General features: G+C 40.0%; 1 protein-coding gene across 1 annotated transcript in view; it reads right to left on the bottom strand.

Annotated features, from left to right (window-relative positions):
• LOC747025 (aldehyde oxidase 2-like) overlaps positions 1–20510 on the bottom strand; it is a 116477-nt gene that overhangs the window by 72440 nt on the left and 23527 nt on the right. Inside the window, 2 exon segments of the mRNA XM_063791032.1 lie at positions 6001–6153; positions 13074–13230. Coding sequence (XP_063647102.1) covers positions 6001–6153; positions 13074–13230 — 310 coding nt within the window.

Below are 20510 nucleotides of genomic sequence, written 5' to 3'. Positions count from 1 at the left end.
GGAAAGAAGTGTAATTGACTCATAGTTCAGCATGGCTGGGAAGGTTTCAGAAAATTTACAATCATGTCAGAAGGGGAAGCAAACATGTCCTTCTTCACATGGCAGAAGGAAGGAGAAGTGCAGAGGAAAGCGGGGAGAGAGCCCATTATAAAACCATCAGATTTCATGAGAACTCACTCACTATCATGAGAGCATGAGAGCAGCATGGAGGTGACCACCCCCATGATTCAACTGCCTCCCACCAGGTCCCTTCCATAACACATGGGGATTATGGGAACTACAATTCAAGATGAGATTTGGGTGGGGACACAGCCAAACCATATCTTCTTCCTATATATAAAGGCTATTTATATTTTTTTACATGAGCTGTCTGCTTGCATTCTTTGCTTATTTTTCTTTTGGCTTTTTCACCTTGATTTCTAGAAAATCCTTATATACTTAGGAAATTAGCCTGATGGCTGTGGTGTGCCTTGCAAATATTTTTCCCAGTTGATGCTTGTGTTTTGACTGCTTACTATATTTTTTCTTTATGCAGAAGTGTGCCATTTAATGTAATTTAATTTATTAACTTTTTCTCTTAAGGAATTTTGAGTTTGACTCGTAGAAATACTATTGAGTTCTCCCATGTTTTGCTCCTGTGCTTTTTGGATTTTACTTTTGACCTTTTAATTTTTAATACTCTTTATCTGGTTTACCTTGGTGTAGTGGGGTAGTATGTTAGGGTCGAGTTTGATCATTCTTTATGTTTGCTTAGAACCCGACTTCATGTGAGACTCAATTCCACTGTATTTATTTGTGGATAAATTTTTAGGTTCTTTCCTTAGGTGACAGAAGGACATCCATCCTGCCAACATAATGCAAGTAATTCCTATCACCATTCTTCCTCTAGGTAATAATGCCATTTCTCTCTTTAGTGGCTCCATCAGGAATGTGCAAAAAGAACCACTGCACCTAGGAAGCTGGCAAAAAGTGCAGAAAAGCCCAGGGAAAGAGCACATGTTCCATATTTGTTGGAGAGTGAGCAGTTTTTTCCATGTTGAGCAAGAAGACTTGAGGGCCATGAAGGACCAGAGAACTTGGAACCTGGGACAGGAGTTAAGGGAAATACATTTCAAACTTGCAAATGTTAAAATCCACCTAAGAGGCCAGGGTTTGAACTTCCTAAGATTCGAATGTCAAGTTTGGAATTTAGGACTTTCCTGTTGGGAACACCAGAAGCATTTCGGGTGTATTTAGGGGCAGTGAGCACAATTAGGGATCTATTGTGGGCTAAGAGGACACATTTCCAGCTAGAAGTATCTGGTGGTAAGAGAAAGGCAGACTGAAACTTACAAGAGAATATATACCATCTCCATAGCAGCTGGGAAATGCAACAAGATAAAGAGTTTCACAAGTACCATGGTAGCACATGCTCTGGAAGTTTCAGGAAAGACTCGCTGCCAAATGACCAAAAGACTGAGCAGATGTTGACATTACCTGAATGTTCACAATTATAGGCTCCACGTCTTGGTACACAATCTTCACCACTTTTGTGGCCTGCTTGGCATGATCATGTTTGTCAGCAGCCACAGTGCAGGAAATCTGACCCACACAAATCGCCTGCAGAAAACACAGACCAATTAACTGCCAGAAGGGAACAAAAATGTGCACCAGTGAAGCCCTTGTCAACCCAGTTGGGATACGCGTTGGGATGATGTGTGTACAGTTGACCTATAGCCTAGAGCGTGGGGCTGGGTTTGAATATGGCTCTGCCACTGCAGGCTATGTGGCCTCAGGCAATTGATTAAAACTATATAAGCCTCAATGTCTTCATCATAAAATTGAGATAACTGTGCCAACTTAACGGGGTTCTTAGTTCCCTTAAATTTGTTCTGAAATAAGGCTTATTGCAAGTAAATAATCTAAGGTCGTTAGAAGGACTGCATATGGTGATGTGTATAAAGGCGCCTGGAAAATAGTACCAGGGAATAGCAGCTACCATTATTATTAATATGATATAAGAATTTTAGGTGCTATTATCATAATACTTCACTCTGTGCGTATAGTCTTTTTCTTTTTTAAAAAATCTTTTATTTTAGGTTTGAGGGTACAAGTGAAGGTTTGTTACATAGGTAAACACGTGTCATGGGAGTTTGTCATACAGATTATTTCATCACTCAGGTATTAAACCTAGTACCCGATAGTTATCTTTTCTGCTCCTCTCCCTCCTCCCACCCACAACCCTCAAGTAGACCCCAGTGTTTGTTCTTTCCTTCGTTGTATTCATAACCTCTTATCATTTAGCTCCCACTTATAAGTGAGAACATGCGGTATTTGGTTTTCTGTTCCTGTGTTAGCTTGCTAAGGATAATGGCCTCCAGCTCCATCTGTGTTCTCACAAAAGACACGATCTCATTTTTTTTAAGGCTTGCTTAGTATTACATGGTGTATATGTACTACCTTTTATTTATGTAATCTATCATTGATGGGCATTTAGGTTGATTTCATGTCTTTGCTATTGTGGATAGTGCTGCAGTGAACAATCGCATGCATGTGTCTTTATGGTAGAATGATTTATATCCCTCTGGGTATAAGCCCAGCAATGGGATTGCTGAGTTGAATGGTAGTTCTGCTTTTAGCTCTTTGAGGAATCACCATACTGCCTTCCACAATGGTTGAACTAATTTACACTCCCACTAACTGTGTATAGGTGTTCCCTTTTCTCTGCAACCTTGCCAGCATCTGTTATTTTTTTACTTTTTAATAGTAGCCATTCTGACTGGTATGAGTTGGTATCTCATTGTGGTTTTAATTTGCATTTCTCTAATCATCAATGATATTGAGCTTTTTTCATATGCTTGTTGGCCACATGTATGTCTTCTTTTGAAAAGTATCTGTGTATGTCATTTGCCCATTTTTTTAAATGAGGTTGTTTATTTTTCTCTTGTAAATTTGTTTAAGTTCCTTACAGATGCTGGATATTAGACCTTTGTCAGTTGCATAGTTTGCCTATATCTTCTCCCATTTTGTAGGTTGTCTGTTTACTCTGTTGATAGTTTCTTTTGCTGTGCAGAAGCTCTTAAGTTTAATTAGATACCACTTGTCAATTTTTGCTTTTGTTGTGATTGCTTTTGGTGTTTTTGTCATGAAATCTTTGCCTGTTCCTATGTCCGGGATTGTAGTGCCTAGGTTGTCTTCCAGGTTGCCTTTTTATAGTTTTGGGTTTTATATTTACGTCTTTAATCCATCTTGAGTTGATTTTTGTGTATGGTGTGAGGAAGGGGTCCAGTTTAAATCTTCTGCATATGACTAGCCAGTTATCCCAGCACTATTTATTGAATGGAGTCTTGTCCTCATTTCTTTTTTTTTTTCCAGTTTTTGTTGAGGATCAGGTGATCATAGACGTGTGGCCTATTTCTGGGCTCTCTTTTCTGTTCCATTGGTCTATGTGCCTGTTTTTGTACCAGTACCATGCTGTTTTGGTTACTGTAGCCCTGTAATACAGCTTGAAGCTGGGTAATGTGATGTGTCCAGCTTTGTTCTTTTGGCTTAGGATTGCCTTGGCTATTCAGGCTCTTTTTTGATTCTATATGAATTTTAAAATAGTTTTTTTTCCTAATTCTGTGAAGAATGTCATTGGTAGTTTGATAGGAATAGCATTGAATCTGTAAATTTCTTTGGGCAGTATAGCCATTTTAATGATATTGATTCTCCCTATCCATGAGCATGAGAAGTTTTTCTATTTGTTTGTGTCTTAATTTCTTTTTGTAATTCTCATTGTAAAGATCTTTCACCTCCCTGGTTAGCTGTTAGGTATTTTATTCTTTATTCTGGCAATCTTAAATGGGATTGCCTTTCTGGCTCTTGGTCTGCCTGTTTTTGGTTTATAGGAATGCTGGTGGTTTTTGTACATTGATTTTATATCCTGAAACTTTGCTGAAGGTGTTTATCAGCTGAAGGAACTTTTGGGCCATGACTATGGGGTTTTCTAGATATACAATTATGTCATCTGCAAACAGAGATAGTTTAACTTCTTCTCTTCCTATTTGGATGCCCTTTATTTCTTTCTCTTGCCTGATTGCTCTGGCTAGGACTTCCAATACTATGTTGAATAGAAGTGGTGAGAGAGAGCATCCTTGTTTTGTGCCAGTTTTCAAGGGGGAATGCTTCCAGCTTTTGCCCATTTAGTATAATGTTGGCTGTGGGTTTGTCATAGATGGCTCCTATTATTTTGAGGTATATTCCTTCAATACTTAGTTTACTGAGAGAGTTTTTAACATGAAGTGGTGTTGAATTTTATCAAAAGCCTTTTCTGAATCTGTTGAGATAATCATGTGGTTTTTGTCTTTAGTTCTGTTTCTGTGATGAATTACATTTATTGATTTGCATATGTTGAACCTACCTTGCATACCAGGGATGAACCCTACTTGATCATGGTGGATTAGCTTTTTGGTGTGCTGCTGGATTCAGTTTGCAAGTATTTTGTTTGTTTGCAAGTATTTTGCAAGGATTTTCGCCTCAATGTTCATCAGGGATATTGGCTTTTCTTTTTTTGTTATGTCTCCATCAGGTTTTGGTATTAAGATAATGCTGGCCTCATAGAATGAGTTGGGGAGGAGTCCCTCCCCTTCAATTTTTTGGAATAGTTTCTGTAAGAATGATACCAGCTCTTCTTTGTACATATGGTAGAATTAAGCTGTGAATCTATAAGGTCTTGGGCTTTTTCTGGTTGATAGGCTATTTATTTTTGATTCAATGTTGGAGCTCATTATTGGTCTGTTCAGGGAATCAATTTCTTCCTGGTTCAGTCTTGGGAGGGTGTATGTGTTCTGGAACTTATCCATCTCTTCTAGATTTTCCAGTTCATGTGCATAGAGGTGTTCATAGTAGTTTCTGATGGTTGCTTTATTTCTGTGGGGTCGGTGATAATATTCCCTCCATCTTTTCTAATTGTGTTTATTTTAATATTTTATCTTTTTTCTTTGTTAGTCTAGCTAGTGGTCTATCTTATTAATTTTTTCAAAAAGCCAACTCCTGGATTTGTTGATCTTTTGAATTTTTTTTTTCTGTGTCTTGATTTCCTTCAGTTCAGCTCTGATTTTGGTGATTTTTTGTCTTCCGCTAGCTTTGGGCTTTTTCTGATTTGTTCTTGTGTCTCTAATTCTTTCAGTCGTGATGTTAAGTTGTTAATTTGAGGTCTTTCTAACTTTTTGATGTGGACATTTAGTGCTATGAGTCTCCCTCTTCACTGCCTGATCTGTGTCCCAGAGATTTCTGGTATGCTGTATGTTTGTTCTCATTATTTTCAAGGAACTTTTTGATTTCTGCCTTAATTTCATTATTTACCCAAAAGTCATTCAGGAGTATACTGTTGAATTTCCATGTAATTGCACGGTTTTGAGTGATTTTCGTAGTCTTCACTTCTACTTTTATTGTGCTGTGGTCCAAGAGTGTTTTTGGTTGATTTTGGCTTTTTAACATTTGTTGAGGATTGTTTTATGTACAATTATGTGGTTGATTTTAGAGTATGTGCCATGTGGCAATGAGAAGAATGCATAATCTGTTGTTTTGGGGTGGAGAATTCTGAAAGGTCTATCAGATCCATTTGGTCCAATGTTGAGTTCAGCTCCTGAATATCTTTGTTAATTTTCTGCTTCAGTGATCTGTCTAATACTGTCAGTGGAGTGTTGAAGTCTCCTACTATTATTGTGTGGGAGTCTACGTCTCTTTGTAGGTCTCCAAGAACTTGCTTTATGAATCTGGGTGCTGGGTGCTCCTGTGTTAGGTGCATATATATTTAGGATAGTTAGGTCTTCTTGTTGAATTGAACCATTTACTATTATGTTATTCCCTTCTTTACAGTTTTTAATCTTTATTTGTCTGAAATCTGTTTTGTCTGAACTTAGTATTGCAATCCCTGCTTTTTTCTGTTTTCCATTTGCTTGGTAGATTTTCCTCCATCCCTTTATTTTGAGCCTGAGTATCATTATGTGTGAGATGGGGTTCTTGAAGACAGCATACCATTGGGTTTTGCTTTTTTATTCAGCTCTTGTGCATATAGTCTTTCTTCTTCACTGCAATTGTTACCAGGAACATCCTGAACTGTTATGGCATCAACTACACCAGGCAATGCCAGGGCCTCAGAGGCGTCAGGAATGGGGGAGAGAAGAAACCCTACAGAGATGCCAAGTGTTGCACAGGATAATGTGGCCCTCTTCTAAGTGAATACACAAACCCTAAGAACCCTGAATATTTCACATGAATGCCACCAGGAGTGCATGAAACCATGCTAACACTGTGGAAAGTAGAGGACTTTGGTTTTACTGGATGCAGGTCAAAAAGGGGATTCTTTGTAGGGCATTTTGTTAGTCTCCCCTTCCAGGAGAGGTGTACCCTTGAGTTGTTTAATAAACCAAAGCTCAAATGTGACACTCTTAGGAGCTCAGGCTCCTCTGAAGATGAACGCTCAGAAAAAAGGTAGAGAGAATCATAGCTCTTTGGGATGTCACAAGCTAAGGAAGTTGTTCTTACCCCTTTACGTTCTGAGATAATAGTGCTCAGCTCCTCAGATACCAGCTCCCTCTCTTGACAGGGGTTTATTTGTCTTTTATCCACTCCCAAGCCTGCAGTTGCCCTTCTGCTTTTTATTTTCTTTTATCAAGATATATGTTGAGATTGCTTTTTTGTGAAATATTTCAATGTATTGAGTTGGGTTAATTGCTAATAGATAATCCTTTGAGTGTCTGCTTTATTATTATTATTGTTATTATTATTTTGAGATAGGATCTCACTCTGTTGCCCATGTTGGAGTGCGGTGGCATGATCTTGGCTCACTGCAGCCTTGACCACACAGGCTTAAGCGATCCTTCCACCTCAGCCTCCCACAGACACAAGCCACTACACACGTCTAATTTTTTTTTTTTTTTTTGTATTTTTGTAGAGACAGGGTTTCACTATGTTTCCCAGGCTGGTCTAAAACCCCCTGGGCTCAAGAGATCTGCCCTCCTTGGCCTCCCAAAGTGCTTGGATTATAAGCGTGAGCCACTGCGTCTGGCTGGTAGGTATTACCAACCCTCAATTCTGTCCATATTTACTTATATGATTTTAGCGTGTGGCCTGGCGCTGGTAACCACAGTCAGGAAGAGCTCTTCTGCTAGGGCAGGCATGTCATCACAAAATACAGCCTCCCTCATGGCATGTTTAATATCCACCTGAGGCATGATGGGGCATCCCACTGGGGTCTTGGGAAGGGGGCTTCTGGGAATCTACACACTATTTTTAGAATACAAAGTCAAACACAAAGCAAATCAATCAAGCAGGAGTGTTTATGAGTCGGAAGCATCCACTAAGAAATGGGCGTGCCTTTCCCTGCTCTACGTGGTGCAGGCCTTTCCAAACTAGTCTGTATTCAGCCTAAACTGAACTTTTCTTCCTCGTGGTGATCTACCTGAAGCTAAAGAGGGTAGGTGTGATGAAGATGAGACAGGGCAGGGACTGGGGCATGAGTGAAGATGGATTTTGTGGCAGCTAGCATATGGGGAACTCTGCTTTTCTGAGAAAACCTGAATGTTTTATGAAACAGATCTTACTGAGAGGCCACTTGAGGTAAAAGTTTCCCCTATTGGCAAGTGGAAGTCCATGTGCTCTGATTAACACCATCATAAAACTTAGGGGGCTGTGTAGCCAGCCTGTGTGAGATCCCCCTTCAGGCAGGAAGACTGCTGGCCAAGTGTCAGATGGGAAACTGGGAGATGTGAATTATAGCCCTGGTTCTGCCATAAGTAACTTGGGGCAGGAGGTTTTGTTTGCTTGTTTTAAGCACTTTGGGCATCAGTTTCTGAACCTACAAAATGAAGGTACAAGATTAAATTCATGCTTTTCAACACTTTGAACTTGTAAACTAAGATAAGAGAGTTTTCTACTGATCTGGGACTCTATGACTTTGGAGGTCTGGTGAGGATAATCTTTCTCTCCCTCCATTCAGGCAAATGGCGTAACACATGAGTGAAGCTCTTTAAGGGATGTCAGTTCTTATATTCTGTGATGTCATGTAACCACAGTTACAGTGCCTACTCCTGTCCCTTGAAGATATCTCCCAGTGATCCTGGGGATGAACACCAGGCAGCTTTCCAAATAATAGGGTTTTTTTTTTTTTTTTTCTGCCATCTTGTAAACCTTCTTGGACCAACAACCAGCCCAGCTACAGCAGATCAGCAAGAGAATCAGGCTGTCTGGTTTGGAAAATAAATTTTGACACTGCTCTGTCCTCCCTGTCCTGGTAAGTCCTGGATGTTCAGCAGCAAGTTAGCCTGGGGTCCTGAGGGTCATGTGAATATGGCTGTATGTCATGCATGCGACTGTAAGTCCTCCTTCCAGCCACCGTGGTCACCTGCAAAGTCCCTTCCCTCACATTTCCCTGAGGCTTCTTGCTTCCCTTTTGTTATATTTTTGCCCTTCAGGTCTATCTTTAGTTTTACCTTTTATGACATTTTATCAGCATAAAAACAGAGTTATCAATAGAAAATAAACATCTGAAAAAGGTCTAACTTCACTAATTAAAGTAATATAATTCAAATAATGAGAGATAATTTTTCTCTAATTTAGAGAAATTTGTCAAAGAGTAGAGGATATGATAACCAATGTTGCTAAGGCTGTGATGAAAGGGCTGCATTCATACCCAGTTGCTGAGAGTATGGATTGAAACCATCTTCCTAAAGGCCACAGTTTTAAGAACCTAAAAAATAGACAGAAATTCCACTTTTAGGAATGTGTTCTAAGGAAATCATCGGAAATGTCTGCAGATTTATGTTTTAGAGTATTTACAGAATATTATTTGTCCCCCCAAATGGGGATTGGTTAAATAAGTTATAGCACATCCATTTGAATAAAAAACAAACACATATCCATTAAAAATCCTGTTTTGAAAAATCTTTAGTGTCATAGGAAAATGTTTGTGATATACTATTATCTGAAAAAAAAGAATGTAGGATTATATATATAAAATGTGATCTTTAAAAAAATGTGTTTTACACCAGTTAGAATGGCAATCATTAAAAAGTCAGGAAACAACAGGTGCTGGAGCGGATGTGGAGAAACAGGAACACTTTTACACTGTTGGTGGGACTGTAAACTAGTTCAACCATTGTGGAAGTCAGTGTGGCGATTCCTCAGGGATCTAGAACTAGAAATACCATTTGACCCAGCCATCCCATTACTGGGTATATACCCAAAGGATTATAAATCATGCTGCTATAAAGACACATGCAAATGTATGTTTATTGTGGCACTATTTACAATAGCAAAGACTTGGAACCAACCCAAATGTCCAACAATGATAGACTGGATTAAGAAAATGTGGCACATATACACCATGGAATACTATGCAGCCATAAAAAAGGATGAGTTCATGTCCTTTGCAGGGACGTGGATGAAACTGGAAACCATCATTCTCAGCAAACTATCGCAAGGACAAAAAACCAAACACCGCATGTTCTCACTCATAGGTGGGAATTGAACAATGAGAACACTTGGACACAGGAAGGGGAACATCACACACCAGGGACTTTTGTGGGGTGGGAGGAGGGGGGAGGGATAGCATTAGGAGCTATACCTAATGCTAAATGACGAGTTAATGGGTGCAGCACACCAACATGGCAGATGTATACATATGTAACAAACCTGCACATTGTGCACATGTACCCTAAAACTTAAAGTATAATAATAATAAAATAAAAAAATGTGTTTTATGTATTCACATATTTATATACACCCTAATAATCCTTAAAATTACAAGGAAGTCTATTAAAATTATAATAGCATGTTAAGAAATATTATCTAAAACTTGGAAAAATAGACAAGATTCACTGAATGGCCTTTCAATGCATTTTGGAACACAGTCTAGCAAGTCCATTCCATGGTTATCTCATTCTCTAAGGGAATGTTCCTTTGTCGAACTTATTTACTATTGATTGGGGGCTAGACTCTGTGAAGCTACATAAGAACATGTAGATTTTCTTTTCCAGTAAAGAATCAAATTATTTCTGTCCTGTAGGAAGGCAACCTCAAAGGTTACAGTTTTATTACCTGTAAGATATTAACCGGTTTTTTACCTAAACTAGCAACCTTCGTCATTGTGCTGGCATGCCTATATGCTCAGTCTCTCAAATTCACTTTCATCCAGTTTTATCATTTTGCTGGTTCCCTCATTGTCGAGTTAAATAAATCTTTGACATTTGCTTACTTAAGATTTGTATGAGAATCAAGTTTTTAATACAGTATTTAAAAAATACTTTGGCAATGGCCATATATAGCTGGTAGGTTTACAGGAGATTTTGATTTTCTTTTTATATTCTTCTGTATTTGTCGAATGTCCATTAAAGGACATGTTTTACTTTTATAAAAAGAAAGCACAAAAATGTCTGTATGTATATACACATGCATTCTATATTAATTTCTCAGGCTGTACTTTCCCTAACTCTATACCCAGTAACGGGCCAACCTCCCAAAGATGCATAAAGACACCTTTGCCGTTGACCAGGCAGACCCTGAATCCACAGGACATAGAGAGAAAGGTGCTCTGAACACTGATCTGGATAAGCATTGCTGGGTCAGTGCAGAGGCGTCCATTTCCCCAGTCTGCCGAGCTGGCCTAAAGCTGAGGACCTCTTAGTGGGAGCTGAGGACATGTGCCTGAAGAGGCAACCCCTTGACTGATGGAAATTGGAGTCTGAGTTCCATGTGGGGGACTGGGAAGCACAGCAAGGTCTGAAATGGGAGACCCAGGGGAGGGCAGAGAGGACCAAAGGAGGAAGGGGGTCTACAAAGGAGGAAAGGGGTCTACAGTGTGGGAAACAGCCTGGATGCAACAGCCGGGGGAGGAGGCCTGCTCTGGCCCCAGTGGCCCTTCTAAGCAGGAAAGGCAGCTGGCCAGACCTCTTCTGTGTTGTTCACTCTGATTTTATCCTTTATCTTCCCCTCCCAACCTCACCTCCTTTCTAACCCCAAAGCCATGCAGCTAATATGACTAAGATTGCTGGGCGTTTGCTTGGAAATGCAAATGAGAATTTCTGGTAGTTTCCTAGTTTCCTTGATCTCCTTTGTCAAGTTTATTGAGGGGAAAGGACTCTCGGTTAAAAAAAAAAAAAAAGAAAATCCAGATTTTGAACACCAGCTCTCTTTAATGCCAACTTCCTGAGGAGCTGCCCAGCTCTGTAACAACCTGGAACAGAGGCGCCATCACAGACTTGGCTCTGACGGGCGGCACAGCAAGAAGCCTTGCTCGCATGTGGGACGTGCCCGTTCTGGCCTGGAGAGAGGGCCCGGAGACACCACCTCGCCACCGCCACCTGATTACTCATTGTCACCAATGAGATGACAAGAACTGATGACGCATTTCCCTTTTGCTGCACTCTGACACCTCAGAGACCACAGCAGAGAAAAAGCTGCTTTTGTAAAACTGGAACATGAACTACGCGGACGCCCCAGAGGAGGTCTCTGCTGCCCTCTGTTGCTGGCTTCTTAGTAACCCTGACCATTTTTAAGAATACAGTATTTGGTTTCAGTAACTTTATTATATGAAAAGTATGCTCGGAGGAAAAAATGTGTCAAATTTAATCAGTCGTGGGTACTATCAACATTTTAAATTGTTGCCAATCTAATAGAGGAAAATGGTATCTCATTGCTGTTTTAATTTTCATTTTAAAAATTCTAAGTGAGGCTCAAAATAGTTTATTTTTCCAGTTTCCTGCCAGTGGGTATACTTTTCTTTTTTTGTTTTTTTAATCTTTTTTTATTGATTTAGAAAAGTTTTTGCTGTAAATGCGTTTCTTTTTATACTAATGCTTTTCTCTGTTATATAGTCAAATTTATCAGTCTTTTCTTTATGACTTCCGGCTTTCATGTTCCTTAGGCTATGGATTTTTTTAAATGCATGCATATATTTAGTATAGTTTTTAATATTTAAAACTTTAATCAATCTGGAATTTATTTTTATTGTAAAGTGGGAAATAGAAGTACAGCTTTATGTTTCTTTGTTTTTAAAATGGCTTGCAAGTTGTACCAATATTCTTTCTTAAATGCTCCATTTTATGGCTTACTTGAAGTGCATTTTTGCTTCTAATGAGACCTGACTTTCTGGCCTATTTCAGGACTTTACATTGTTCTGTTGGTCTGTTTTTCTCCTCCTGTATCAGTACCTATAATGTGTAACTACTAGACAGGTATTAATGTAATAGAATACATTTCAATATTATATAGGGCTAGTTTCCCCTCTTGACTATTCTTATTATACATTTTTTATCTTTCTAGATAAACTTTAAAATCAAGTTTTCAAAAGACACTGTTGATGTTTTGATTGGGAATGTGTTATATTTAATTTATAAGAGAAAATTGATATTGTTATATTTTGTGTCCTTGTAGCTAAGGCTTATGTCTTTCCCTTTTTAAATTTGTCTTTTTTTTAAGTTCACCAATAGATTTTAAAAGTTCTTTTCATGTTGGCCCTGCACATATTTTTGTTGATTTTATCCCTAGAGTTATTTTTTGGTTGTTACTGTAAATGGGAACTGTTATTCCATTGTATTTTCTGATTATTGCTTGAATACAGCATTTCCACAGCTGATCCTTTCCTAAAAGCTGACACTATGACAGCAGTTGGAAATTAAAAAGGAAAGCCATGGCAAAAGACAGTCACAGCTCCACTTGGCTGTTCTGTTCTTTCAGAAAACGTAGTGACCTCGTATGAGTACATCCCCTGAGGTAGGATCAAAAGAAAGTCTGTTAGGACACCTAAGAGTTTCTTGGAGATGTCAGGATATCCACCGGGGTTCTGAAGTAAAGATGCTGTCATTATTTTAATATAAATGATCAATTATGAAGATATAGTTGATTGGTATAAAACCATTTTTAAAATCTATATTGCTGCATAGTCTTCAGACTTTTATTTTCATTGCCGTGGGGAAGTTTGTATGAATTAGAGGAGCTCCATGGTTTTCATCCTATAAGGGACTTCAGAAAAATAGCATGAAAGCAAAACTGTGGTAGGGTCAACACACGGTGCTCCTTTATTTGGTTTGAGGTGTAAGTTAATAAATCACCTTCCGATAAGCTGCTGACAGAATTTATTTGCACCGACTGTAGTAGGGCCACCTCCTCCATATAGACACTGAAGTCCACAATGGTGTTTGTGCCATCTTTGAAAAGGACTCTCATTCCAGCATTCATAACTGCCAGGGCATTTTGCTGATGTGAGGCCTGTCGGAAAGCTGAAGCAAACTCTCACTGGAATACAACAAGAACGACTTCTTTTTTTCTTCTTCGAGACGGAGTCTCGTTCTGTTGCCCACGCTGGAGGCTGGAGTGCAGTGGCATGATCTCGGCTCACTGCAACCTCCACCTCCCTGGTTCAAGCAAATTCTCCTGCCTCAGCCTCCCCAGTAGCTGGGACTACAGGCATGTGCCACCATGCTCAGCTAATTTTTTGTATTTTTAGTAGAGATGAGGTTTCACCATGTTGGCCAGGCTGGTCTCGAACTCCTTACCTCAGGTGATCCACCTGCCTCGGCCTCCCAAAATGCTGGGATTACAGGTGTGAGCCACCACGCCCAGCTGACTTTTTGTTTTAATAAATTTCAAACCTACAGAAAAGTCTCAAGGATAGTACAATAAGTAATAATACCTATATACCCTTCACCTAGATTCACTGATCACCAGCAGTTAATATTATGCCACATACACTCACTCTTGCTGTAGCTAACCCCGGCTACCCCCGTCAGATGGTTTTAGCTGAATCACGTAAGAGTTAACTATTGACATCATAACACTTCATCCTTAAATATTGCCTCATGTAACTCCTAAAATACGAGGGCTTTCTCCTACGTAACCTTACCATCATTGTCAGGATAATGAGACTTATTAATGAGTATTGAAACAATAGTGTTGTTTAACATACAGTTCATATTTGAATTTTTCCAATTACACAAATACTGCATTTACGATCTCCCCCATGGGAGCGGTGAAGATGTCATCTTCTTAACTCTCTTGACTCCTTTACTCTAGGAAAGCTCTCCAGCCTTTTTTGTTGTTCATGACACTGACATTTTGGAGAGTCAGACTAGTTGTTTTGCAGCTTGCTGCTCAATTTGGGTTTATCTGATTCTTTTTTCATAAATTGATTTAGGTTAAACCTAGGGGGTGGCAAGAATGCTCAATGGGTGATAGGGGACAGGACCTGCTGCTTCGTTTTCTTCAACTTCCCACCCGCCCCCACTCCTGGCTGCAGACACCCTCCTGGAAACTCATGAACGTGTCATAGGCACCATTCTCACAATATCATCTGCCTTCTCATTTGGCAAATGTTTCTGAAGTCCTAGCATTCCTAAAATTAACCAGCACAGACTCTGCATATTGGGTTCTGTTGGTCAGGAGCAAGTTATCAGTAGTAAATCTTTGTTTAATTTTATTCTTCTAATTTATTCCACCATGTCTCTAAATTATAGCTGGGGCAGGGGGACACCTAGCAATATTTCTGGTTAATAGTGGCAATCGTCACTATTTATCTGTCCTTGGTGCTCATGTGCCACTCGGTAGACTGTCAATCAATATCGAATTAGTGAATGATAGTGGGGGAAGGTGTCAACAAAATGAGTGTGCTGCTCTTCTCTGTTCTGGCAATAGCCATCGCTTTTCATTTATTGGTTGAACTGATCTGGAGCTGAAGAAGAGATTCAATAGTACCATCCACATTTGTTCAAGTTTTCGGTTGGCAAGCAGGTATTGCCATTAAACAAAGAGCAAGTCAAAGCCACATTTTGCCCATCAATGAATACACGAACAGCTCATATTGGACCAGAATCTTAGTATGATCACAACTCATTTGGTTTCCTGTACATTTCTCTGAAGTTCTTATTAGTTTTAAGAAAACATTAATCTTGGGCAGTAAAGCCAAAATAAAATATTTTATAGACCGGGCACAGTGGCTCATGCCTGTAATCCCAGCACTTTGGGAGGCCGAGGCGGGCGGATCACGAGGTCAGGAGATCAAGACCATCCTGGCTAAAGTAGTGAAACCCCCTCTCTACTAAACATACAAAAAATCAGCCAGGCATGGTGGCACATGCCTGTAGTCTCAGCTGCTCGAGAGGCTGAGGCAGGAGAATCGCTTGAACACGGGAGGCAGAGGTTGCAGTGAACCCAGATCGCGTCACTGCACTCCAGCTTGGGTGATAGAGCGAGACTCTGTTTCAAAAAAAAAAAAAAAAGATTTTATAAATAATTCTTTATTCCACTTAACTTCTCTGAGGCTGATGGTGGGTTTTGGTCATGGTTCTGCCACCCATTCACTGTGCAACTTTGTTGAAATAATTAAACATATTTGGGCCCCAATCTCCTCATCTGTACAATAAGGTTATTTATTTCTTTCAAGTATATGACTTGTCATTCCAGGGATCCTAGGTTTTTAGAGCTTTTGAAGAAGAAGGATAAGAGAACGATGCAATGTCCTGAAATTCTCTAATGACACAGATTGACATCTAATCTGTTATTGTTTGCACCTAGGCATGTATACAATATTTGCTACAAATTCTACTTTTTATTATGCTGTATTCAATCCAAGATAAAAATAAAGCAACAAAAGCAAACAGATGAAAGTGAACATTTTAAACTTTATAATCTCATATCTTTCTAGAGAGAGGAATAAAAAACAAACTAGGACTTGTTCTGGTTTAAGGCTTGCATTGGTTGCTCCTGCAAGAAAATGACCATTTAAAGGAATTTGCTGTATTTCTTCCACTAGGAAGGAAAAAAAATTTCATTTAAAGATATTATATACTATTGAAACTACTATTATTAAATTTAGGATTTCTTATTCTGAAAATACATGCTAAAATTAAAATTAAATTGAAAAATAGCCACACATAATATCATGACTATCCCAGATTCTGGTTGTATCCAGATGTATCTGGGAGCCCTGTCTTGGGAAAACAGTCTCCTACCTGTGCTAATGGAGCAGAACTCCGCCAGTTTATGGGGAACATTCTGTCAAGATTACAGTGTGCAACTTACAGGGAAGAATGGTGGGAATCAGTGGGTAAATGTGGTGACAGTGACAGACAGAGGGGTGTGTTGTGGGGAGAGAGATTGTGAGTGATTTTGAAGAGTTGAAATGTCTGGAGAGTGATGGTGATAAAAGCGGATATATTACTCATGAGAATAGTGACATTGGCTGATGAAATACAAATGCCAGCAGTAACATCAATAAATGAAACAACCTTAAAGTCCAGTGATTATTTTAAACCCAAATCCTAAAACATAGCCACACAAATAAATGTTACTCTCTTTGAAATGGCCAGCTTGGGAGAGATTATACATTTGTCTCAATAGTGCTGTCATGACATTGTGGGAACTCTGGGGGATATTCTTTCAGAGTCTGTAGTCTCGGGGGTGATAAATCTTTATCCTTTGAAGGTGAGTTTGGTTTTTGGTAAGAGGTCAAAGACATTCAGAAACCAGTTTGACGTGTAAGGCAGTGGGTCAAATTGGCCATCACACTCTTTGGTCAAAAGTCTAGTGAAAAAGAGACTGATTTTTTCTCATGTAGTTTGTAAACCAAGAAGTGTTCTGTTCTGTCTTTTGTTTCACCATGTAGAGTCACTTCCTCAGGCTGGTCCTACTAGAACTTTCCTTTCAAATCAATGTACCTGACAAGGTCTGTATTATTCAATGGGCCCTTGGCACTATAAAGGGTATCTTGTGATTCTCATGAATCCCCTTCAGTGGATTTCACTGTAGTTATACATTTCCCCATAAAAGTTACTTATGAAATTGCGAGATAATAAAAAATACATATAGTGGTCCCTGACCTCAGTTCTTGAGCTCCTAAAACCCTGGTAGGTAGGGGCACTAGAAGAATCTTTGGTTTTAACATTTGGTCTTTGATCTCCAGGCCTGACACAGAGCTCCTAAGACCTTTGTAATTTCCTCAGTGACAGGTACATCTGACACAGAGCTCCTAATCCCTTGGAATTTTCTGGGCGACAGCAGCATCTTCTATCCTAATGAGGTGGTGGTTGGTGGGCTCCTGGTTAGCCTGAGAATGGGGGCTGGTTGCCAAGGGAATCAACCTTGCAGTTAGAGAGTTGGAACTTTTAGCCCACCCCCGATACAGAGAGGAGAGAGGCTGAAAGTTGAGTGACTCACTAAAGACCAATGATGTAATCAATCATGCCTACGAAATTAAGCTTCCATAAAAACCCAGAAGGTCAAGGTTCAGATGAGTGTCTGGATAGCTGAATGCATGGAGGTTCCTGCAGGGTGGCGTGCCCAGGGAGGGCATGGAAGCCCCACACCCCTTCCCACATCCCTTCCTCTATACATCTTTTCCATCTGGCTGTTAACCTGTATCCTTTGTAATATCCTGTATAATAAATGGGTAACTGTAGGTAAAGTGTTTCCCTGAGATCTGTGAGTCACTCTAGAACATTAACCAAACCTGAGAAAGGGGTCATGGGAGCCCCCAATTTCTATCCTATAGGTCAGAAGTTGCAGAGGCCTGGATTTGTGATTGGCATCTGAAAAGGAGGGCTGCCTTGTACGACTGAGCCCTCAACCTGTGGGGCCTGACACTGTCTCCAGGTAGGGAGTGTCAGAATTGAGTTAAATTAACTTGGTGTCCACTGGAGAACTGCTTGGTGTGTGAGGAAAAATCCCACACACATCTGACATCAGAAGTGTTCTGGGTTGAGTGGTGTGTGAGGGTAGAAAAAAGTATGCTTTTTCCTTCAGAGTACCAAAGTATAAATCTTTAAAAATGTAAATGATCTCTTTAGAACCTAAGCAAACAAGTCTGAGACAAAAAGGAAGCCATAAAGCTGTTAAAATAAAACTGCCTCTAAAATAAAACTCTATGCTTCATTACATTCTAGTCTTGCTTTATAACATTAATCAATTACAAGTGCTTTGTCTCTTGATAGTGACTAGATAAGAAGAAAGACAGATTGAGATGGTTTCACACATGCTTCCTGATCACTTAAAGTGTGTCATTTTCATCCACTATCCTGACGATGTCTGTGCTTCCAGTTCTATCCACAGCAAAATGAAAAGTTAGTATGGTAACCAATGATTTAAATGACAGGTTCATATTATTCCACAATTCTGCATTCAATACACTTATAAAACTGACATCAGCACTTCTGAGGGAATTCAGTAGCTCACGTTTTGAAGCAAGGTTGAGTACGCAATTGCCTACACCCAAAGCAGGAATGAGATCAGAAGTTGAAATTCTGCTAACAGTTGACTTCCTAAGGATGAAAATAAAAATTAATCAGCAACCTCAGGGCTTCTATTATGAACACTGAATTAAATAGAGAATGACATTTCTTTTCAGTCTCAGCAATTAGAATAAAAAGTGCCAGCATAAATGAGAGATTTTCTTGCAAATCTTAAAATGTTTTAGAGGAATCACTAATCCCTTTATTTATTGGCGAAACAGAACTGTGAAGACAAATCGTGAAAATCACTTCCATGCCACCCACTTCTAATTTCTGATTAGGAGAGGACTCCAGTGATTTACATATGAAGAATTTATTTTCCAACTCTGCATGTCTAGCTTGCTTGATAATAGGAAATAGTTAAGGAGAGTAACCCCAGGTGCTTGCAGCTGGTGGTGGGTGGGTGGGGTTAGTAGAGTATATCTGGGAAGAAAGGGAGCAAGGGCTGTTTGGGGTGAGATGTGGAGGGGGAGGCAGGAGCTGAGCCAGAGAGGGTTTGAAAGAGGAGACTAGGCAGCATCCCAGAGACAGCGACATCTGCAGGGTGGGAAAACTTGATCTCCCAGCCAAGATATCACCACTAAAACCTACCCATGGCTGCAGTGCAGATTCAAGGAGCACAGAGGTGACAATATACCGAGAGATTCAGATGTAAGAGGGGGCATAGGAGAGATGGCTTGTGGGCAACATACCCTGACAACCTTTGATCTGGGGAAGCTGCCTCCTGGAAAAGGCCATTGATGGGGATTTCATCATTGAAGAATTTACTTTGAGCAACAAATTGCAGCTAGAATGACTGAGATGAACCTCGCTGGTTAAAGGCCCTCCTATAAAGATAGAACTGTTGTAATCAGGCAGCCTAGAATGTGCATGTCACACGATCCAGAAGAGGCTAGCAGAAACACCAAGCCACAGTAATCAAAGAGGAGGGTGCAGACTGGACCATAGAAACAATCCAGTGATTCTTTCATACAGAGGCATTGAGGGTTAGCAAGGATAATGCTGCTGCTGTTATTTATAGTTGATAATTACATGTATATTTGTAGTCAATATTTTACAGCTATATATCATATATCATAATTGGAGTAACACAGAATTACACTGAAAGGTTGAGTTAATTGTGTGGTTCTCATTCATATTTGTTATCAGGTCAATTGTTCTCAATGAACCCATCAGTTATCTCTGTAAGTAACAAGTTAAAGAACCCCGTAGGGAGCTGTTAAAGATAGACATTTCTGGACTGGATAGATTCTCAACAGACAATTGCAGATATGAACCAGGTCATGGGTGGGTGGACCAGGAAGGCAGCACCTCCCCTCTGGCTCCCTATTCTGAAAACTTGGGCATTTAAGTGGCTTATCCACAAGGGTCTGAAATTAGGCAATCTAATACTTCAATCATGTGAAAAACACCAATGGATACAGCAGAAAGTGGTAGAAATCATGAATGATACAACCTTTCCTCACTAAACTACCCACACCCAGATAATTGGTGCAGAAAACCTACTGCCACGTTCCTGATCTATTGTCCAGCCAGGGTTCTCAGATGCTTCAAGAGAGCATGATGTGTCTGTGTGTTCTCTGGGACTTGGGGACCACATCAGCCAGGATGTCCCTCACCTAGGCCAGGCTGAGGCCAGGGTCAGCTCTGAAAGTGAGACACCTTCATTACTATTCTGTAAACCTGGGAAAGAAGAGGGTAAGTCGGAAAGGCCAGAGTAGGCGTATAATGCCACCACTCTCTTTCATAAAAGACCCCTTTTTAAATTATTAAATAACACATCTTCATTGTAGACTACCTTGTAAATATAGAAAAGTGAGGAAAAGAGAGTAAACATGATTCAGAATCCCTGAAAAGCAATCAGAACCATTACAGCCATGCTTTGCGCTCTGCCCTAAGGATCAAGAGAGATTTTCCTCATCAGGTGCTGGGTAGCTCCTCTCCCACCATCTCCCCTGCTCTCTGCTCCAGCAACAGGCACTGCCTCCAGTCTCCCGCACACTGTGTGTGCTGTTCCACCCTCCTTACCTGGTAACTCCCCCTTCCTTTCATCTCAGCTGAGAGAAGCCTTCCATAACTGTCCAATAAGTTTGGGTCACCCTATTACCTGCTCCTCTAACATCACATTCCACTCTTTCATAGCACTTGTCACAATTGCAGTTTTGCATTTCATTTGTTTATTTCTTTGATACCTGTCTTACCCATCAGATTATAAGCTTCATGAGAGCAAAGTCCAGGCCTTTTTCTTTAAGTCATTGTATCCTCAGT

The sequence above is a fragment of the Pan troglodytes genome, chromosome 13 (genome assembly GCF_028858775.2).
Source record: "Pan troglodytes isolate AG18354 chromosome 13, NHGRI_mPanTro3-v2.0_pri, whole genome shotgun sequence".
Taxonomy (NCBI): Eukaryota; Metazoa; Chordata; class Mammalia; order Primates; family Hominidae; genus Pan; species Pan troglodytes.
The sequence above is the reverse complement of the archived record's forward strand: the minus strand, read 5'-3'. Positions and strand labels throughout refer to the sequence as shown.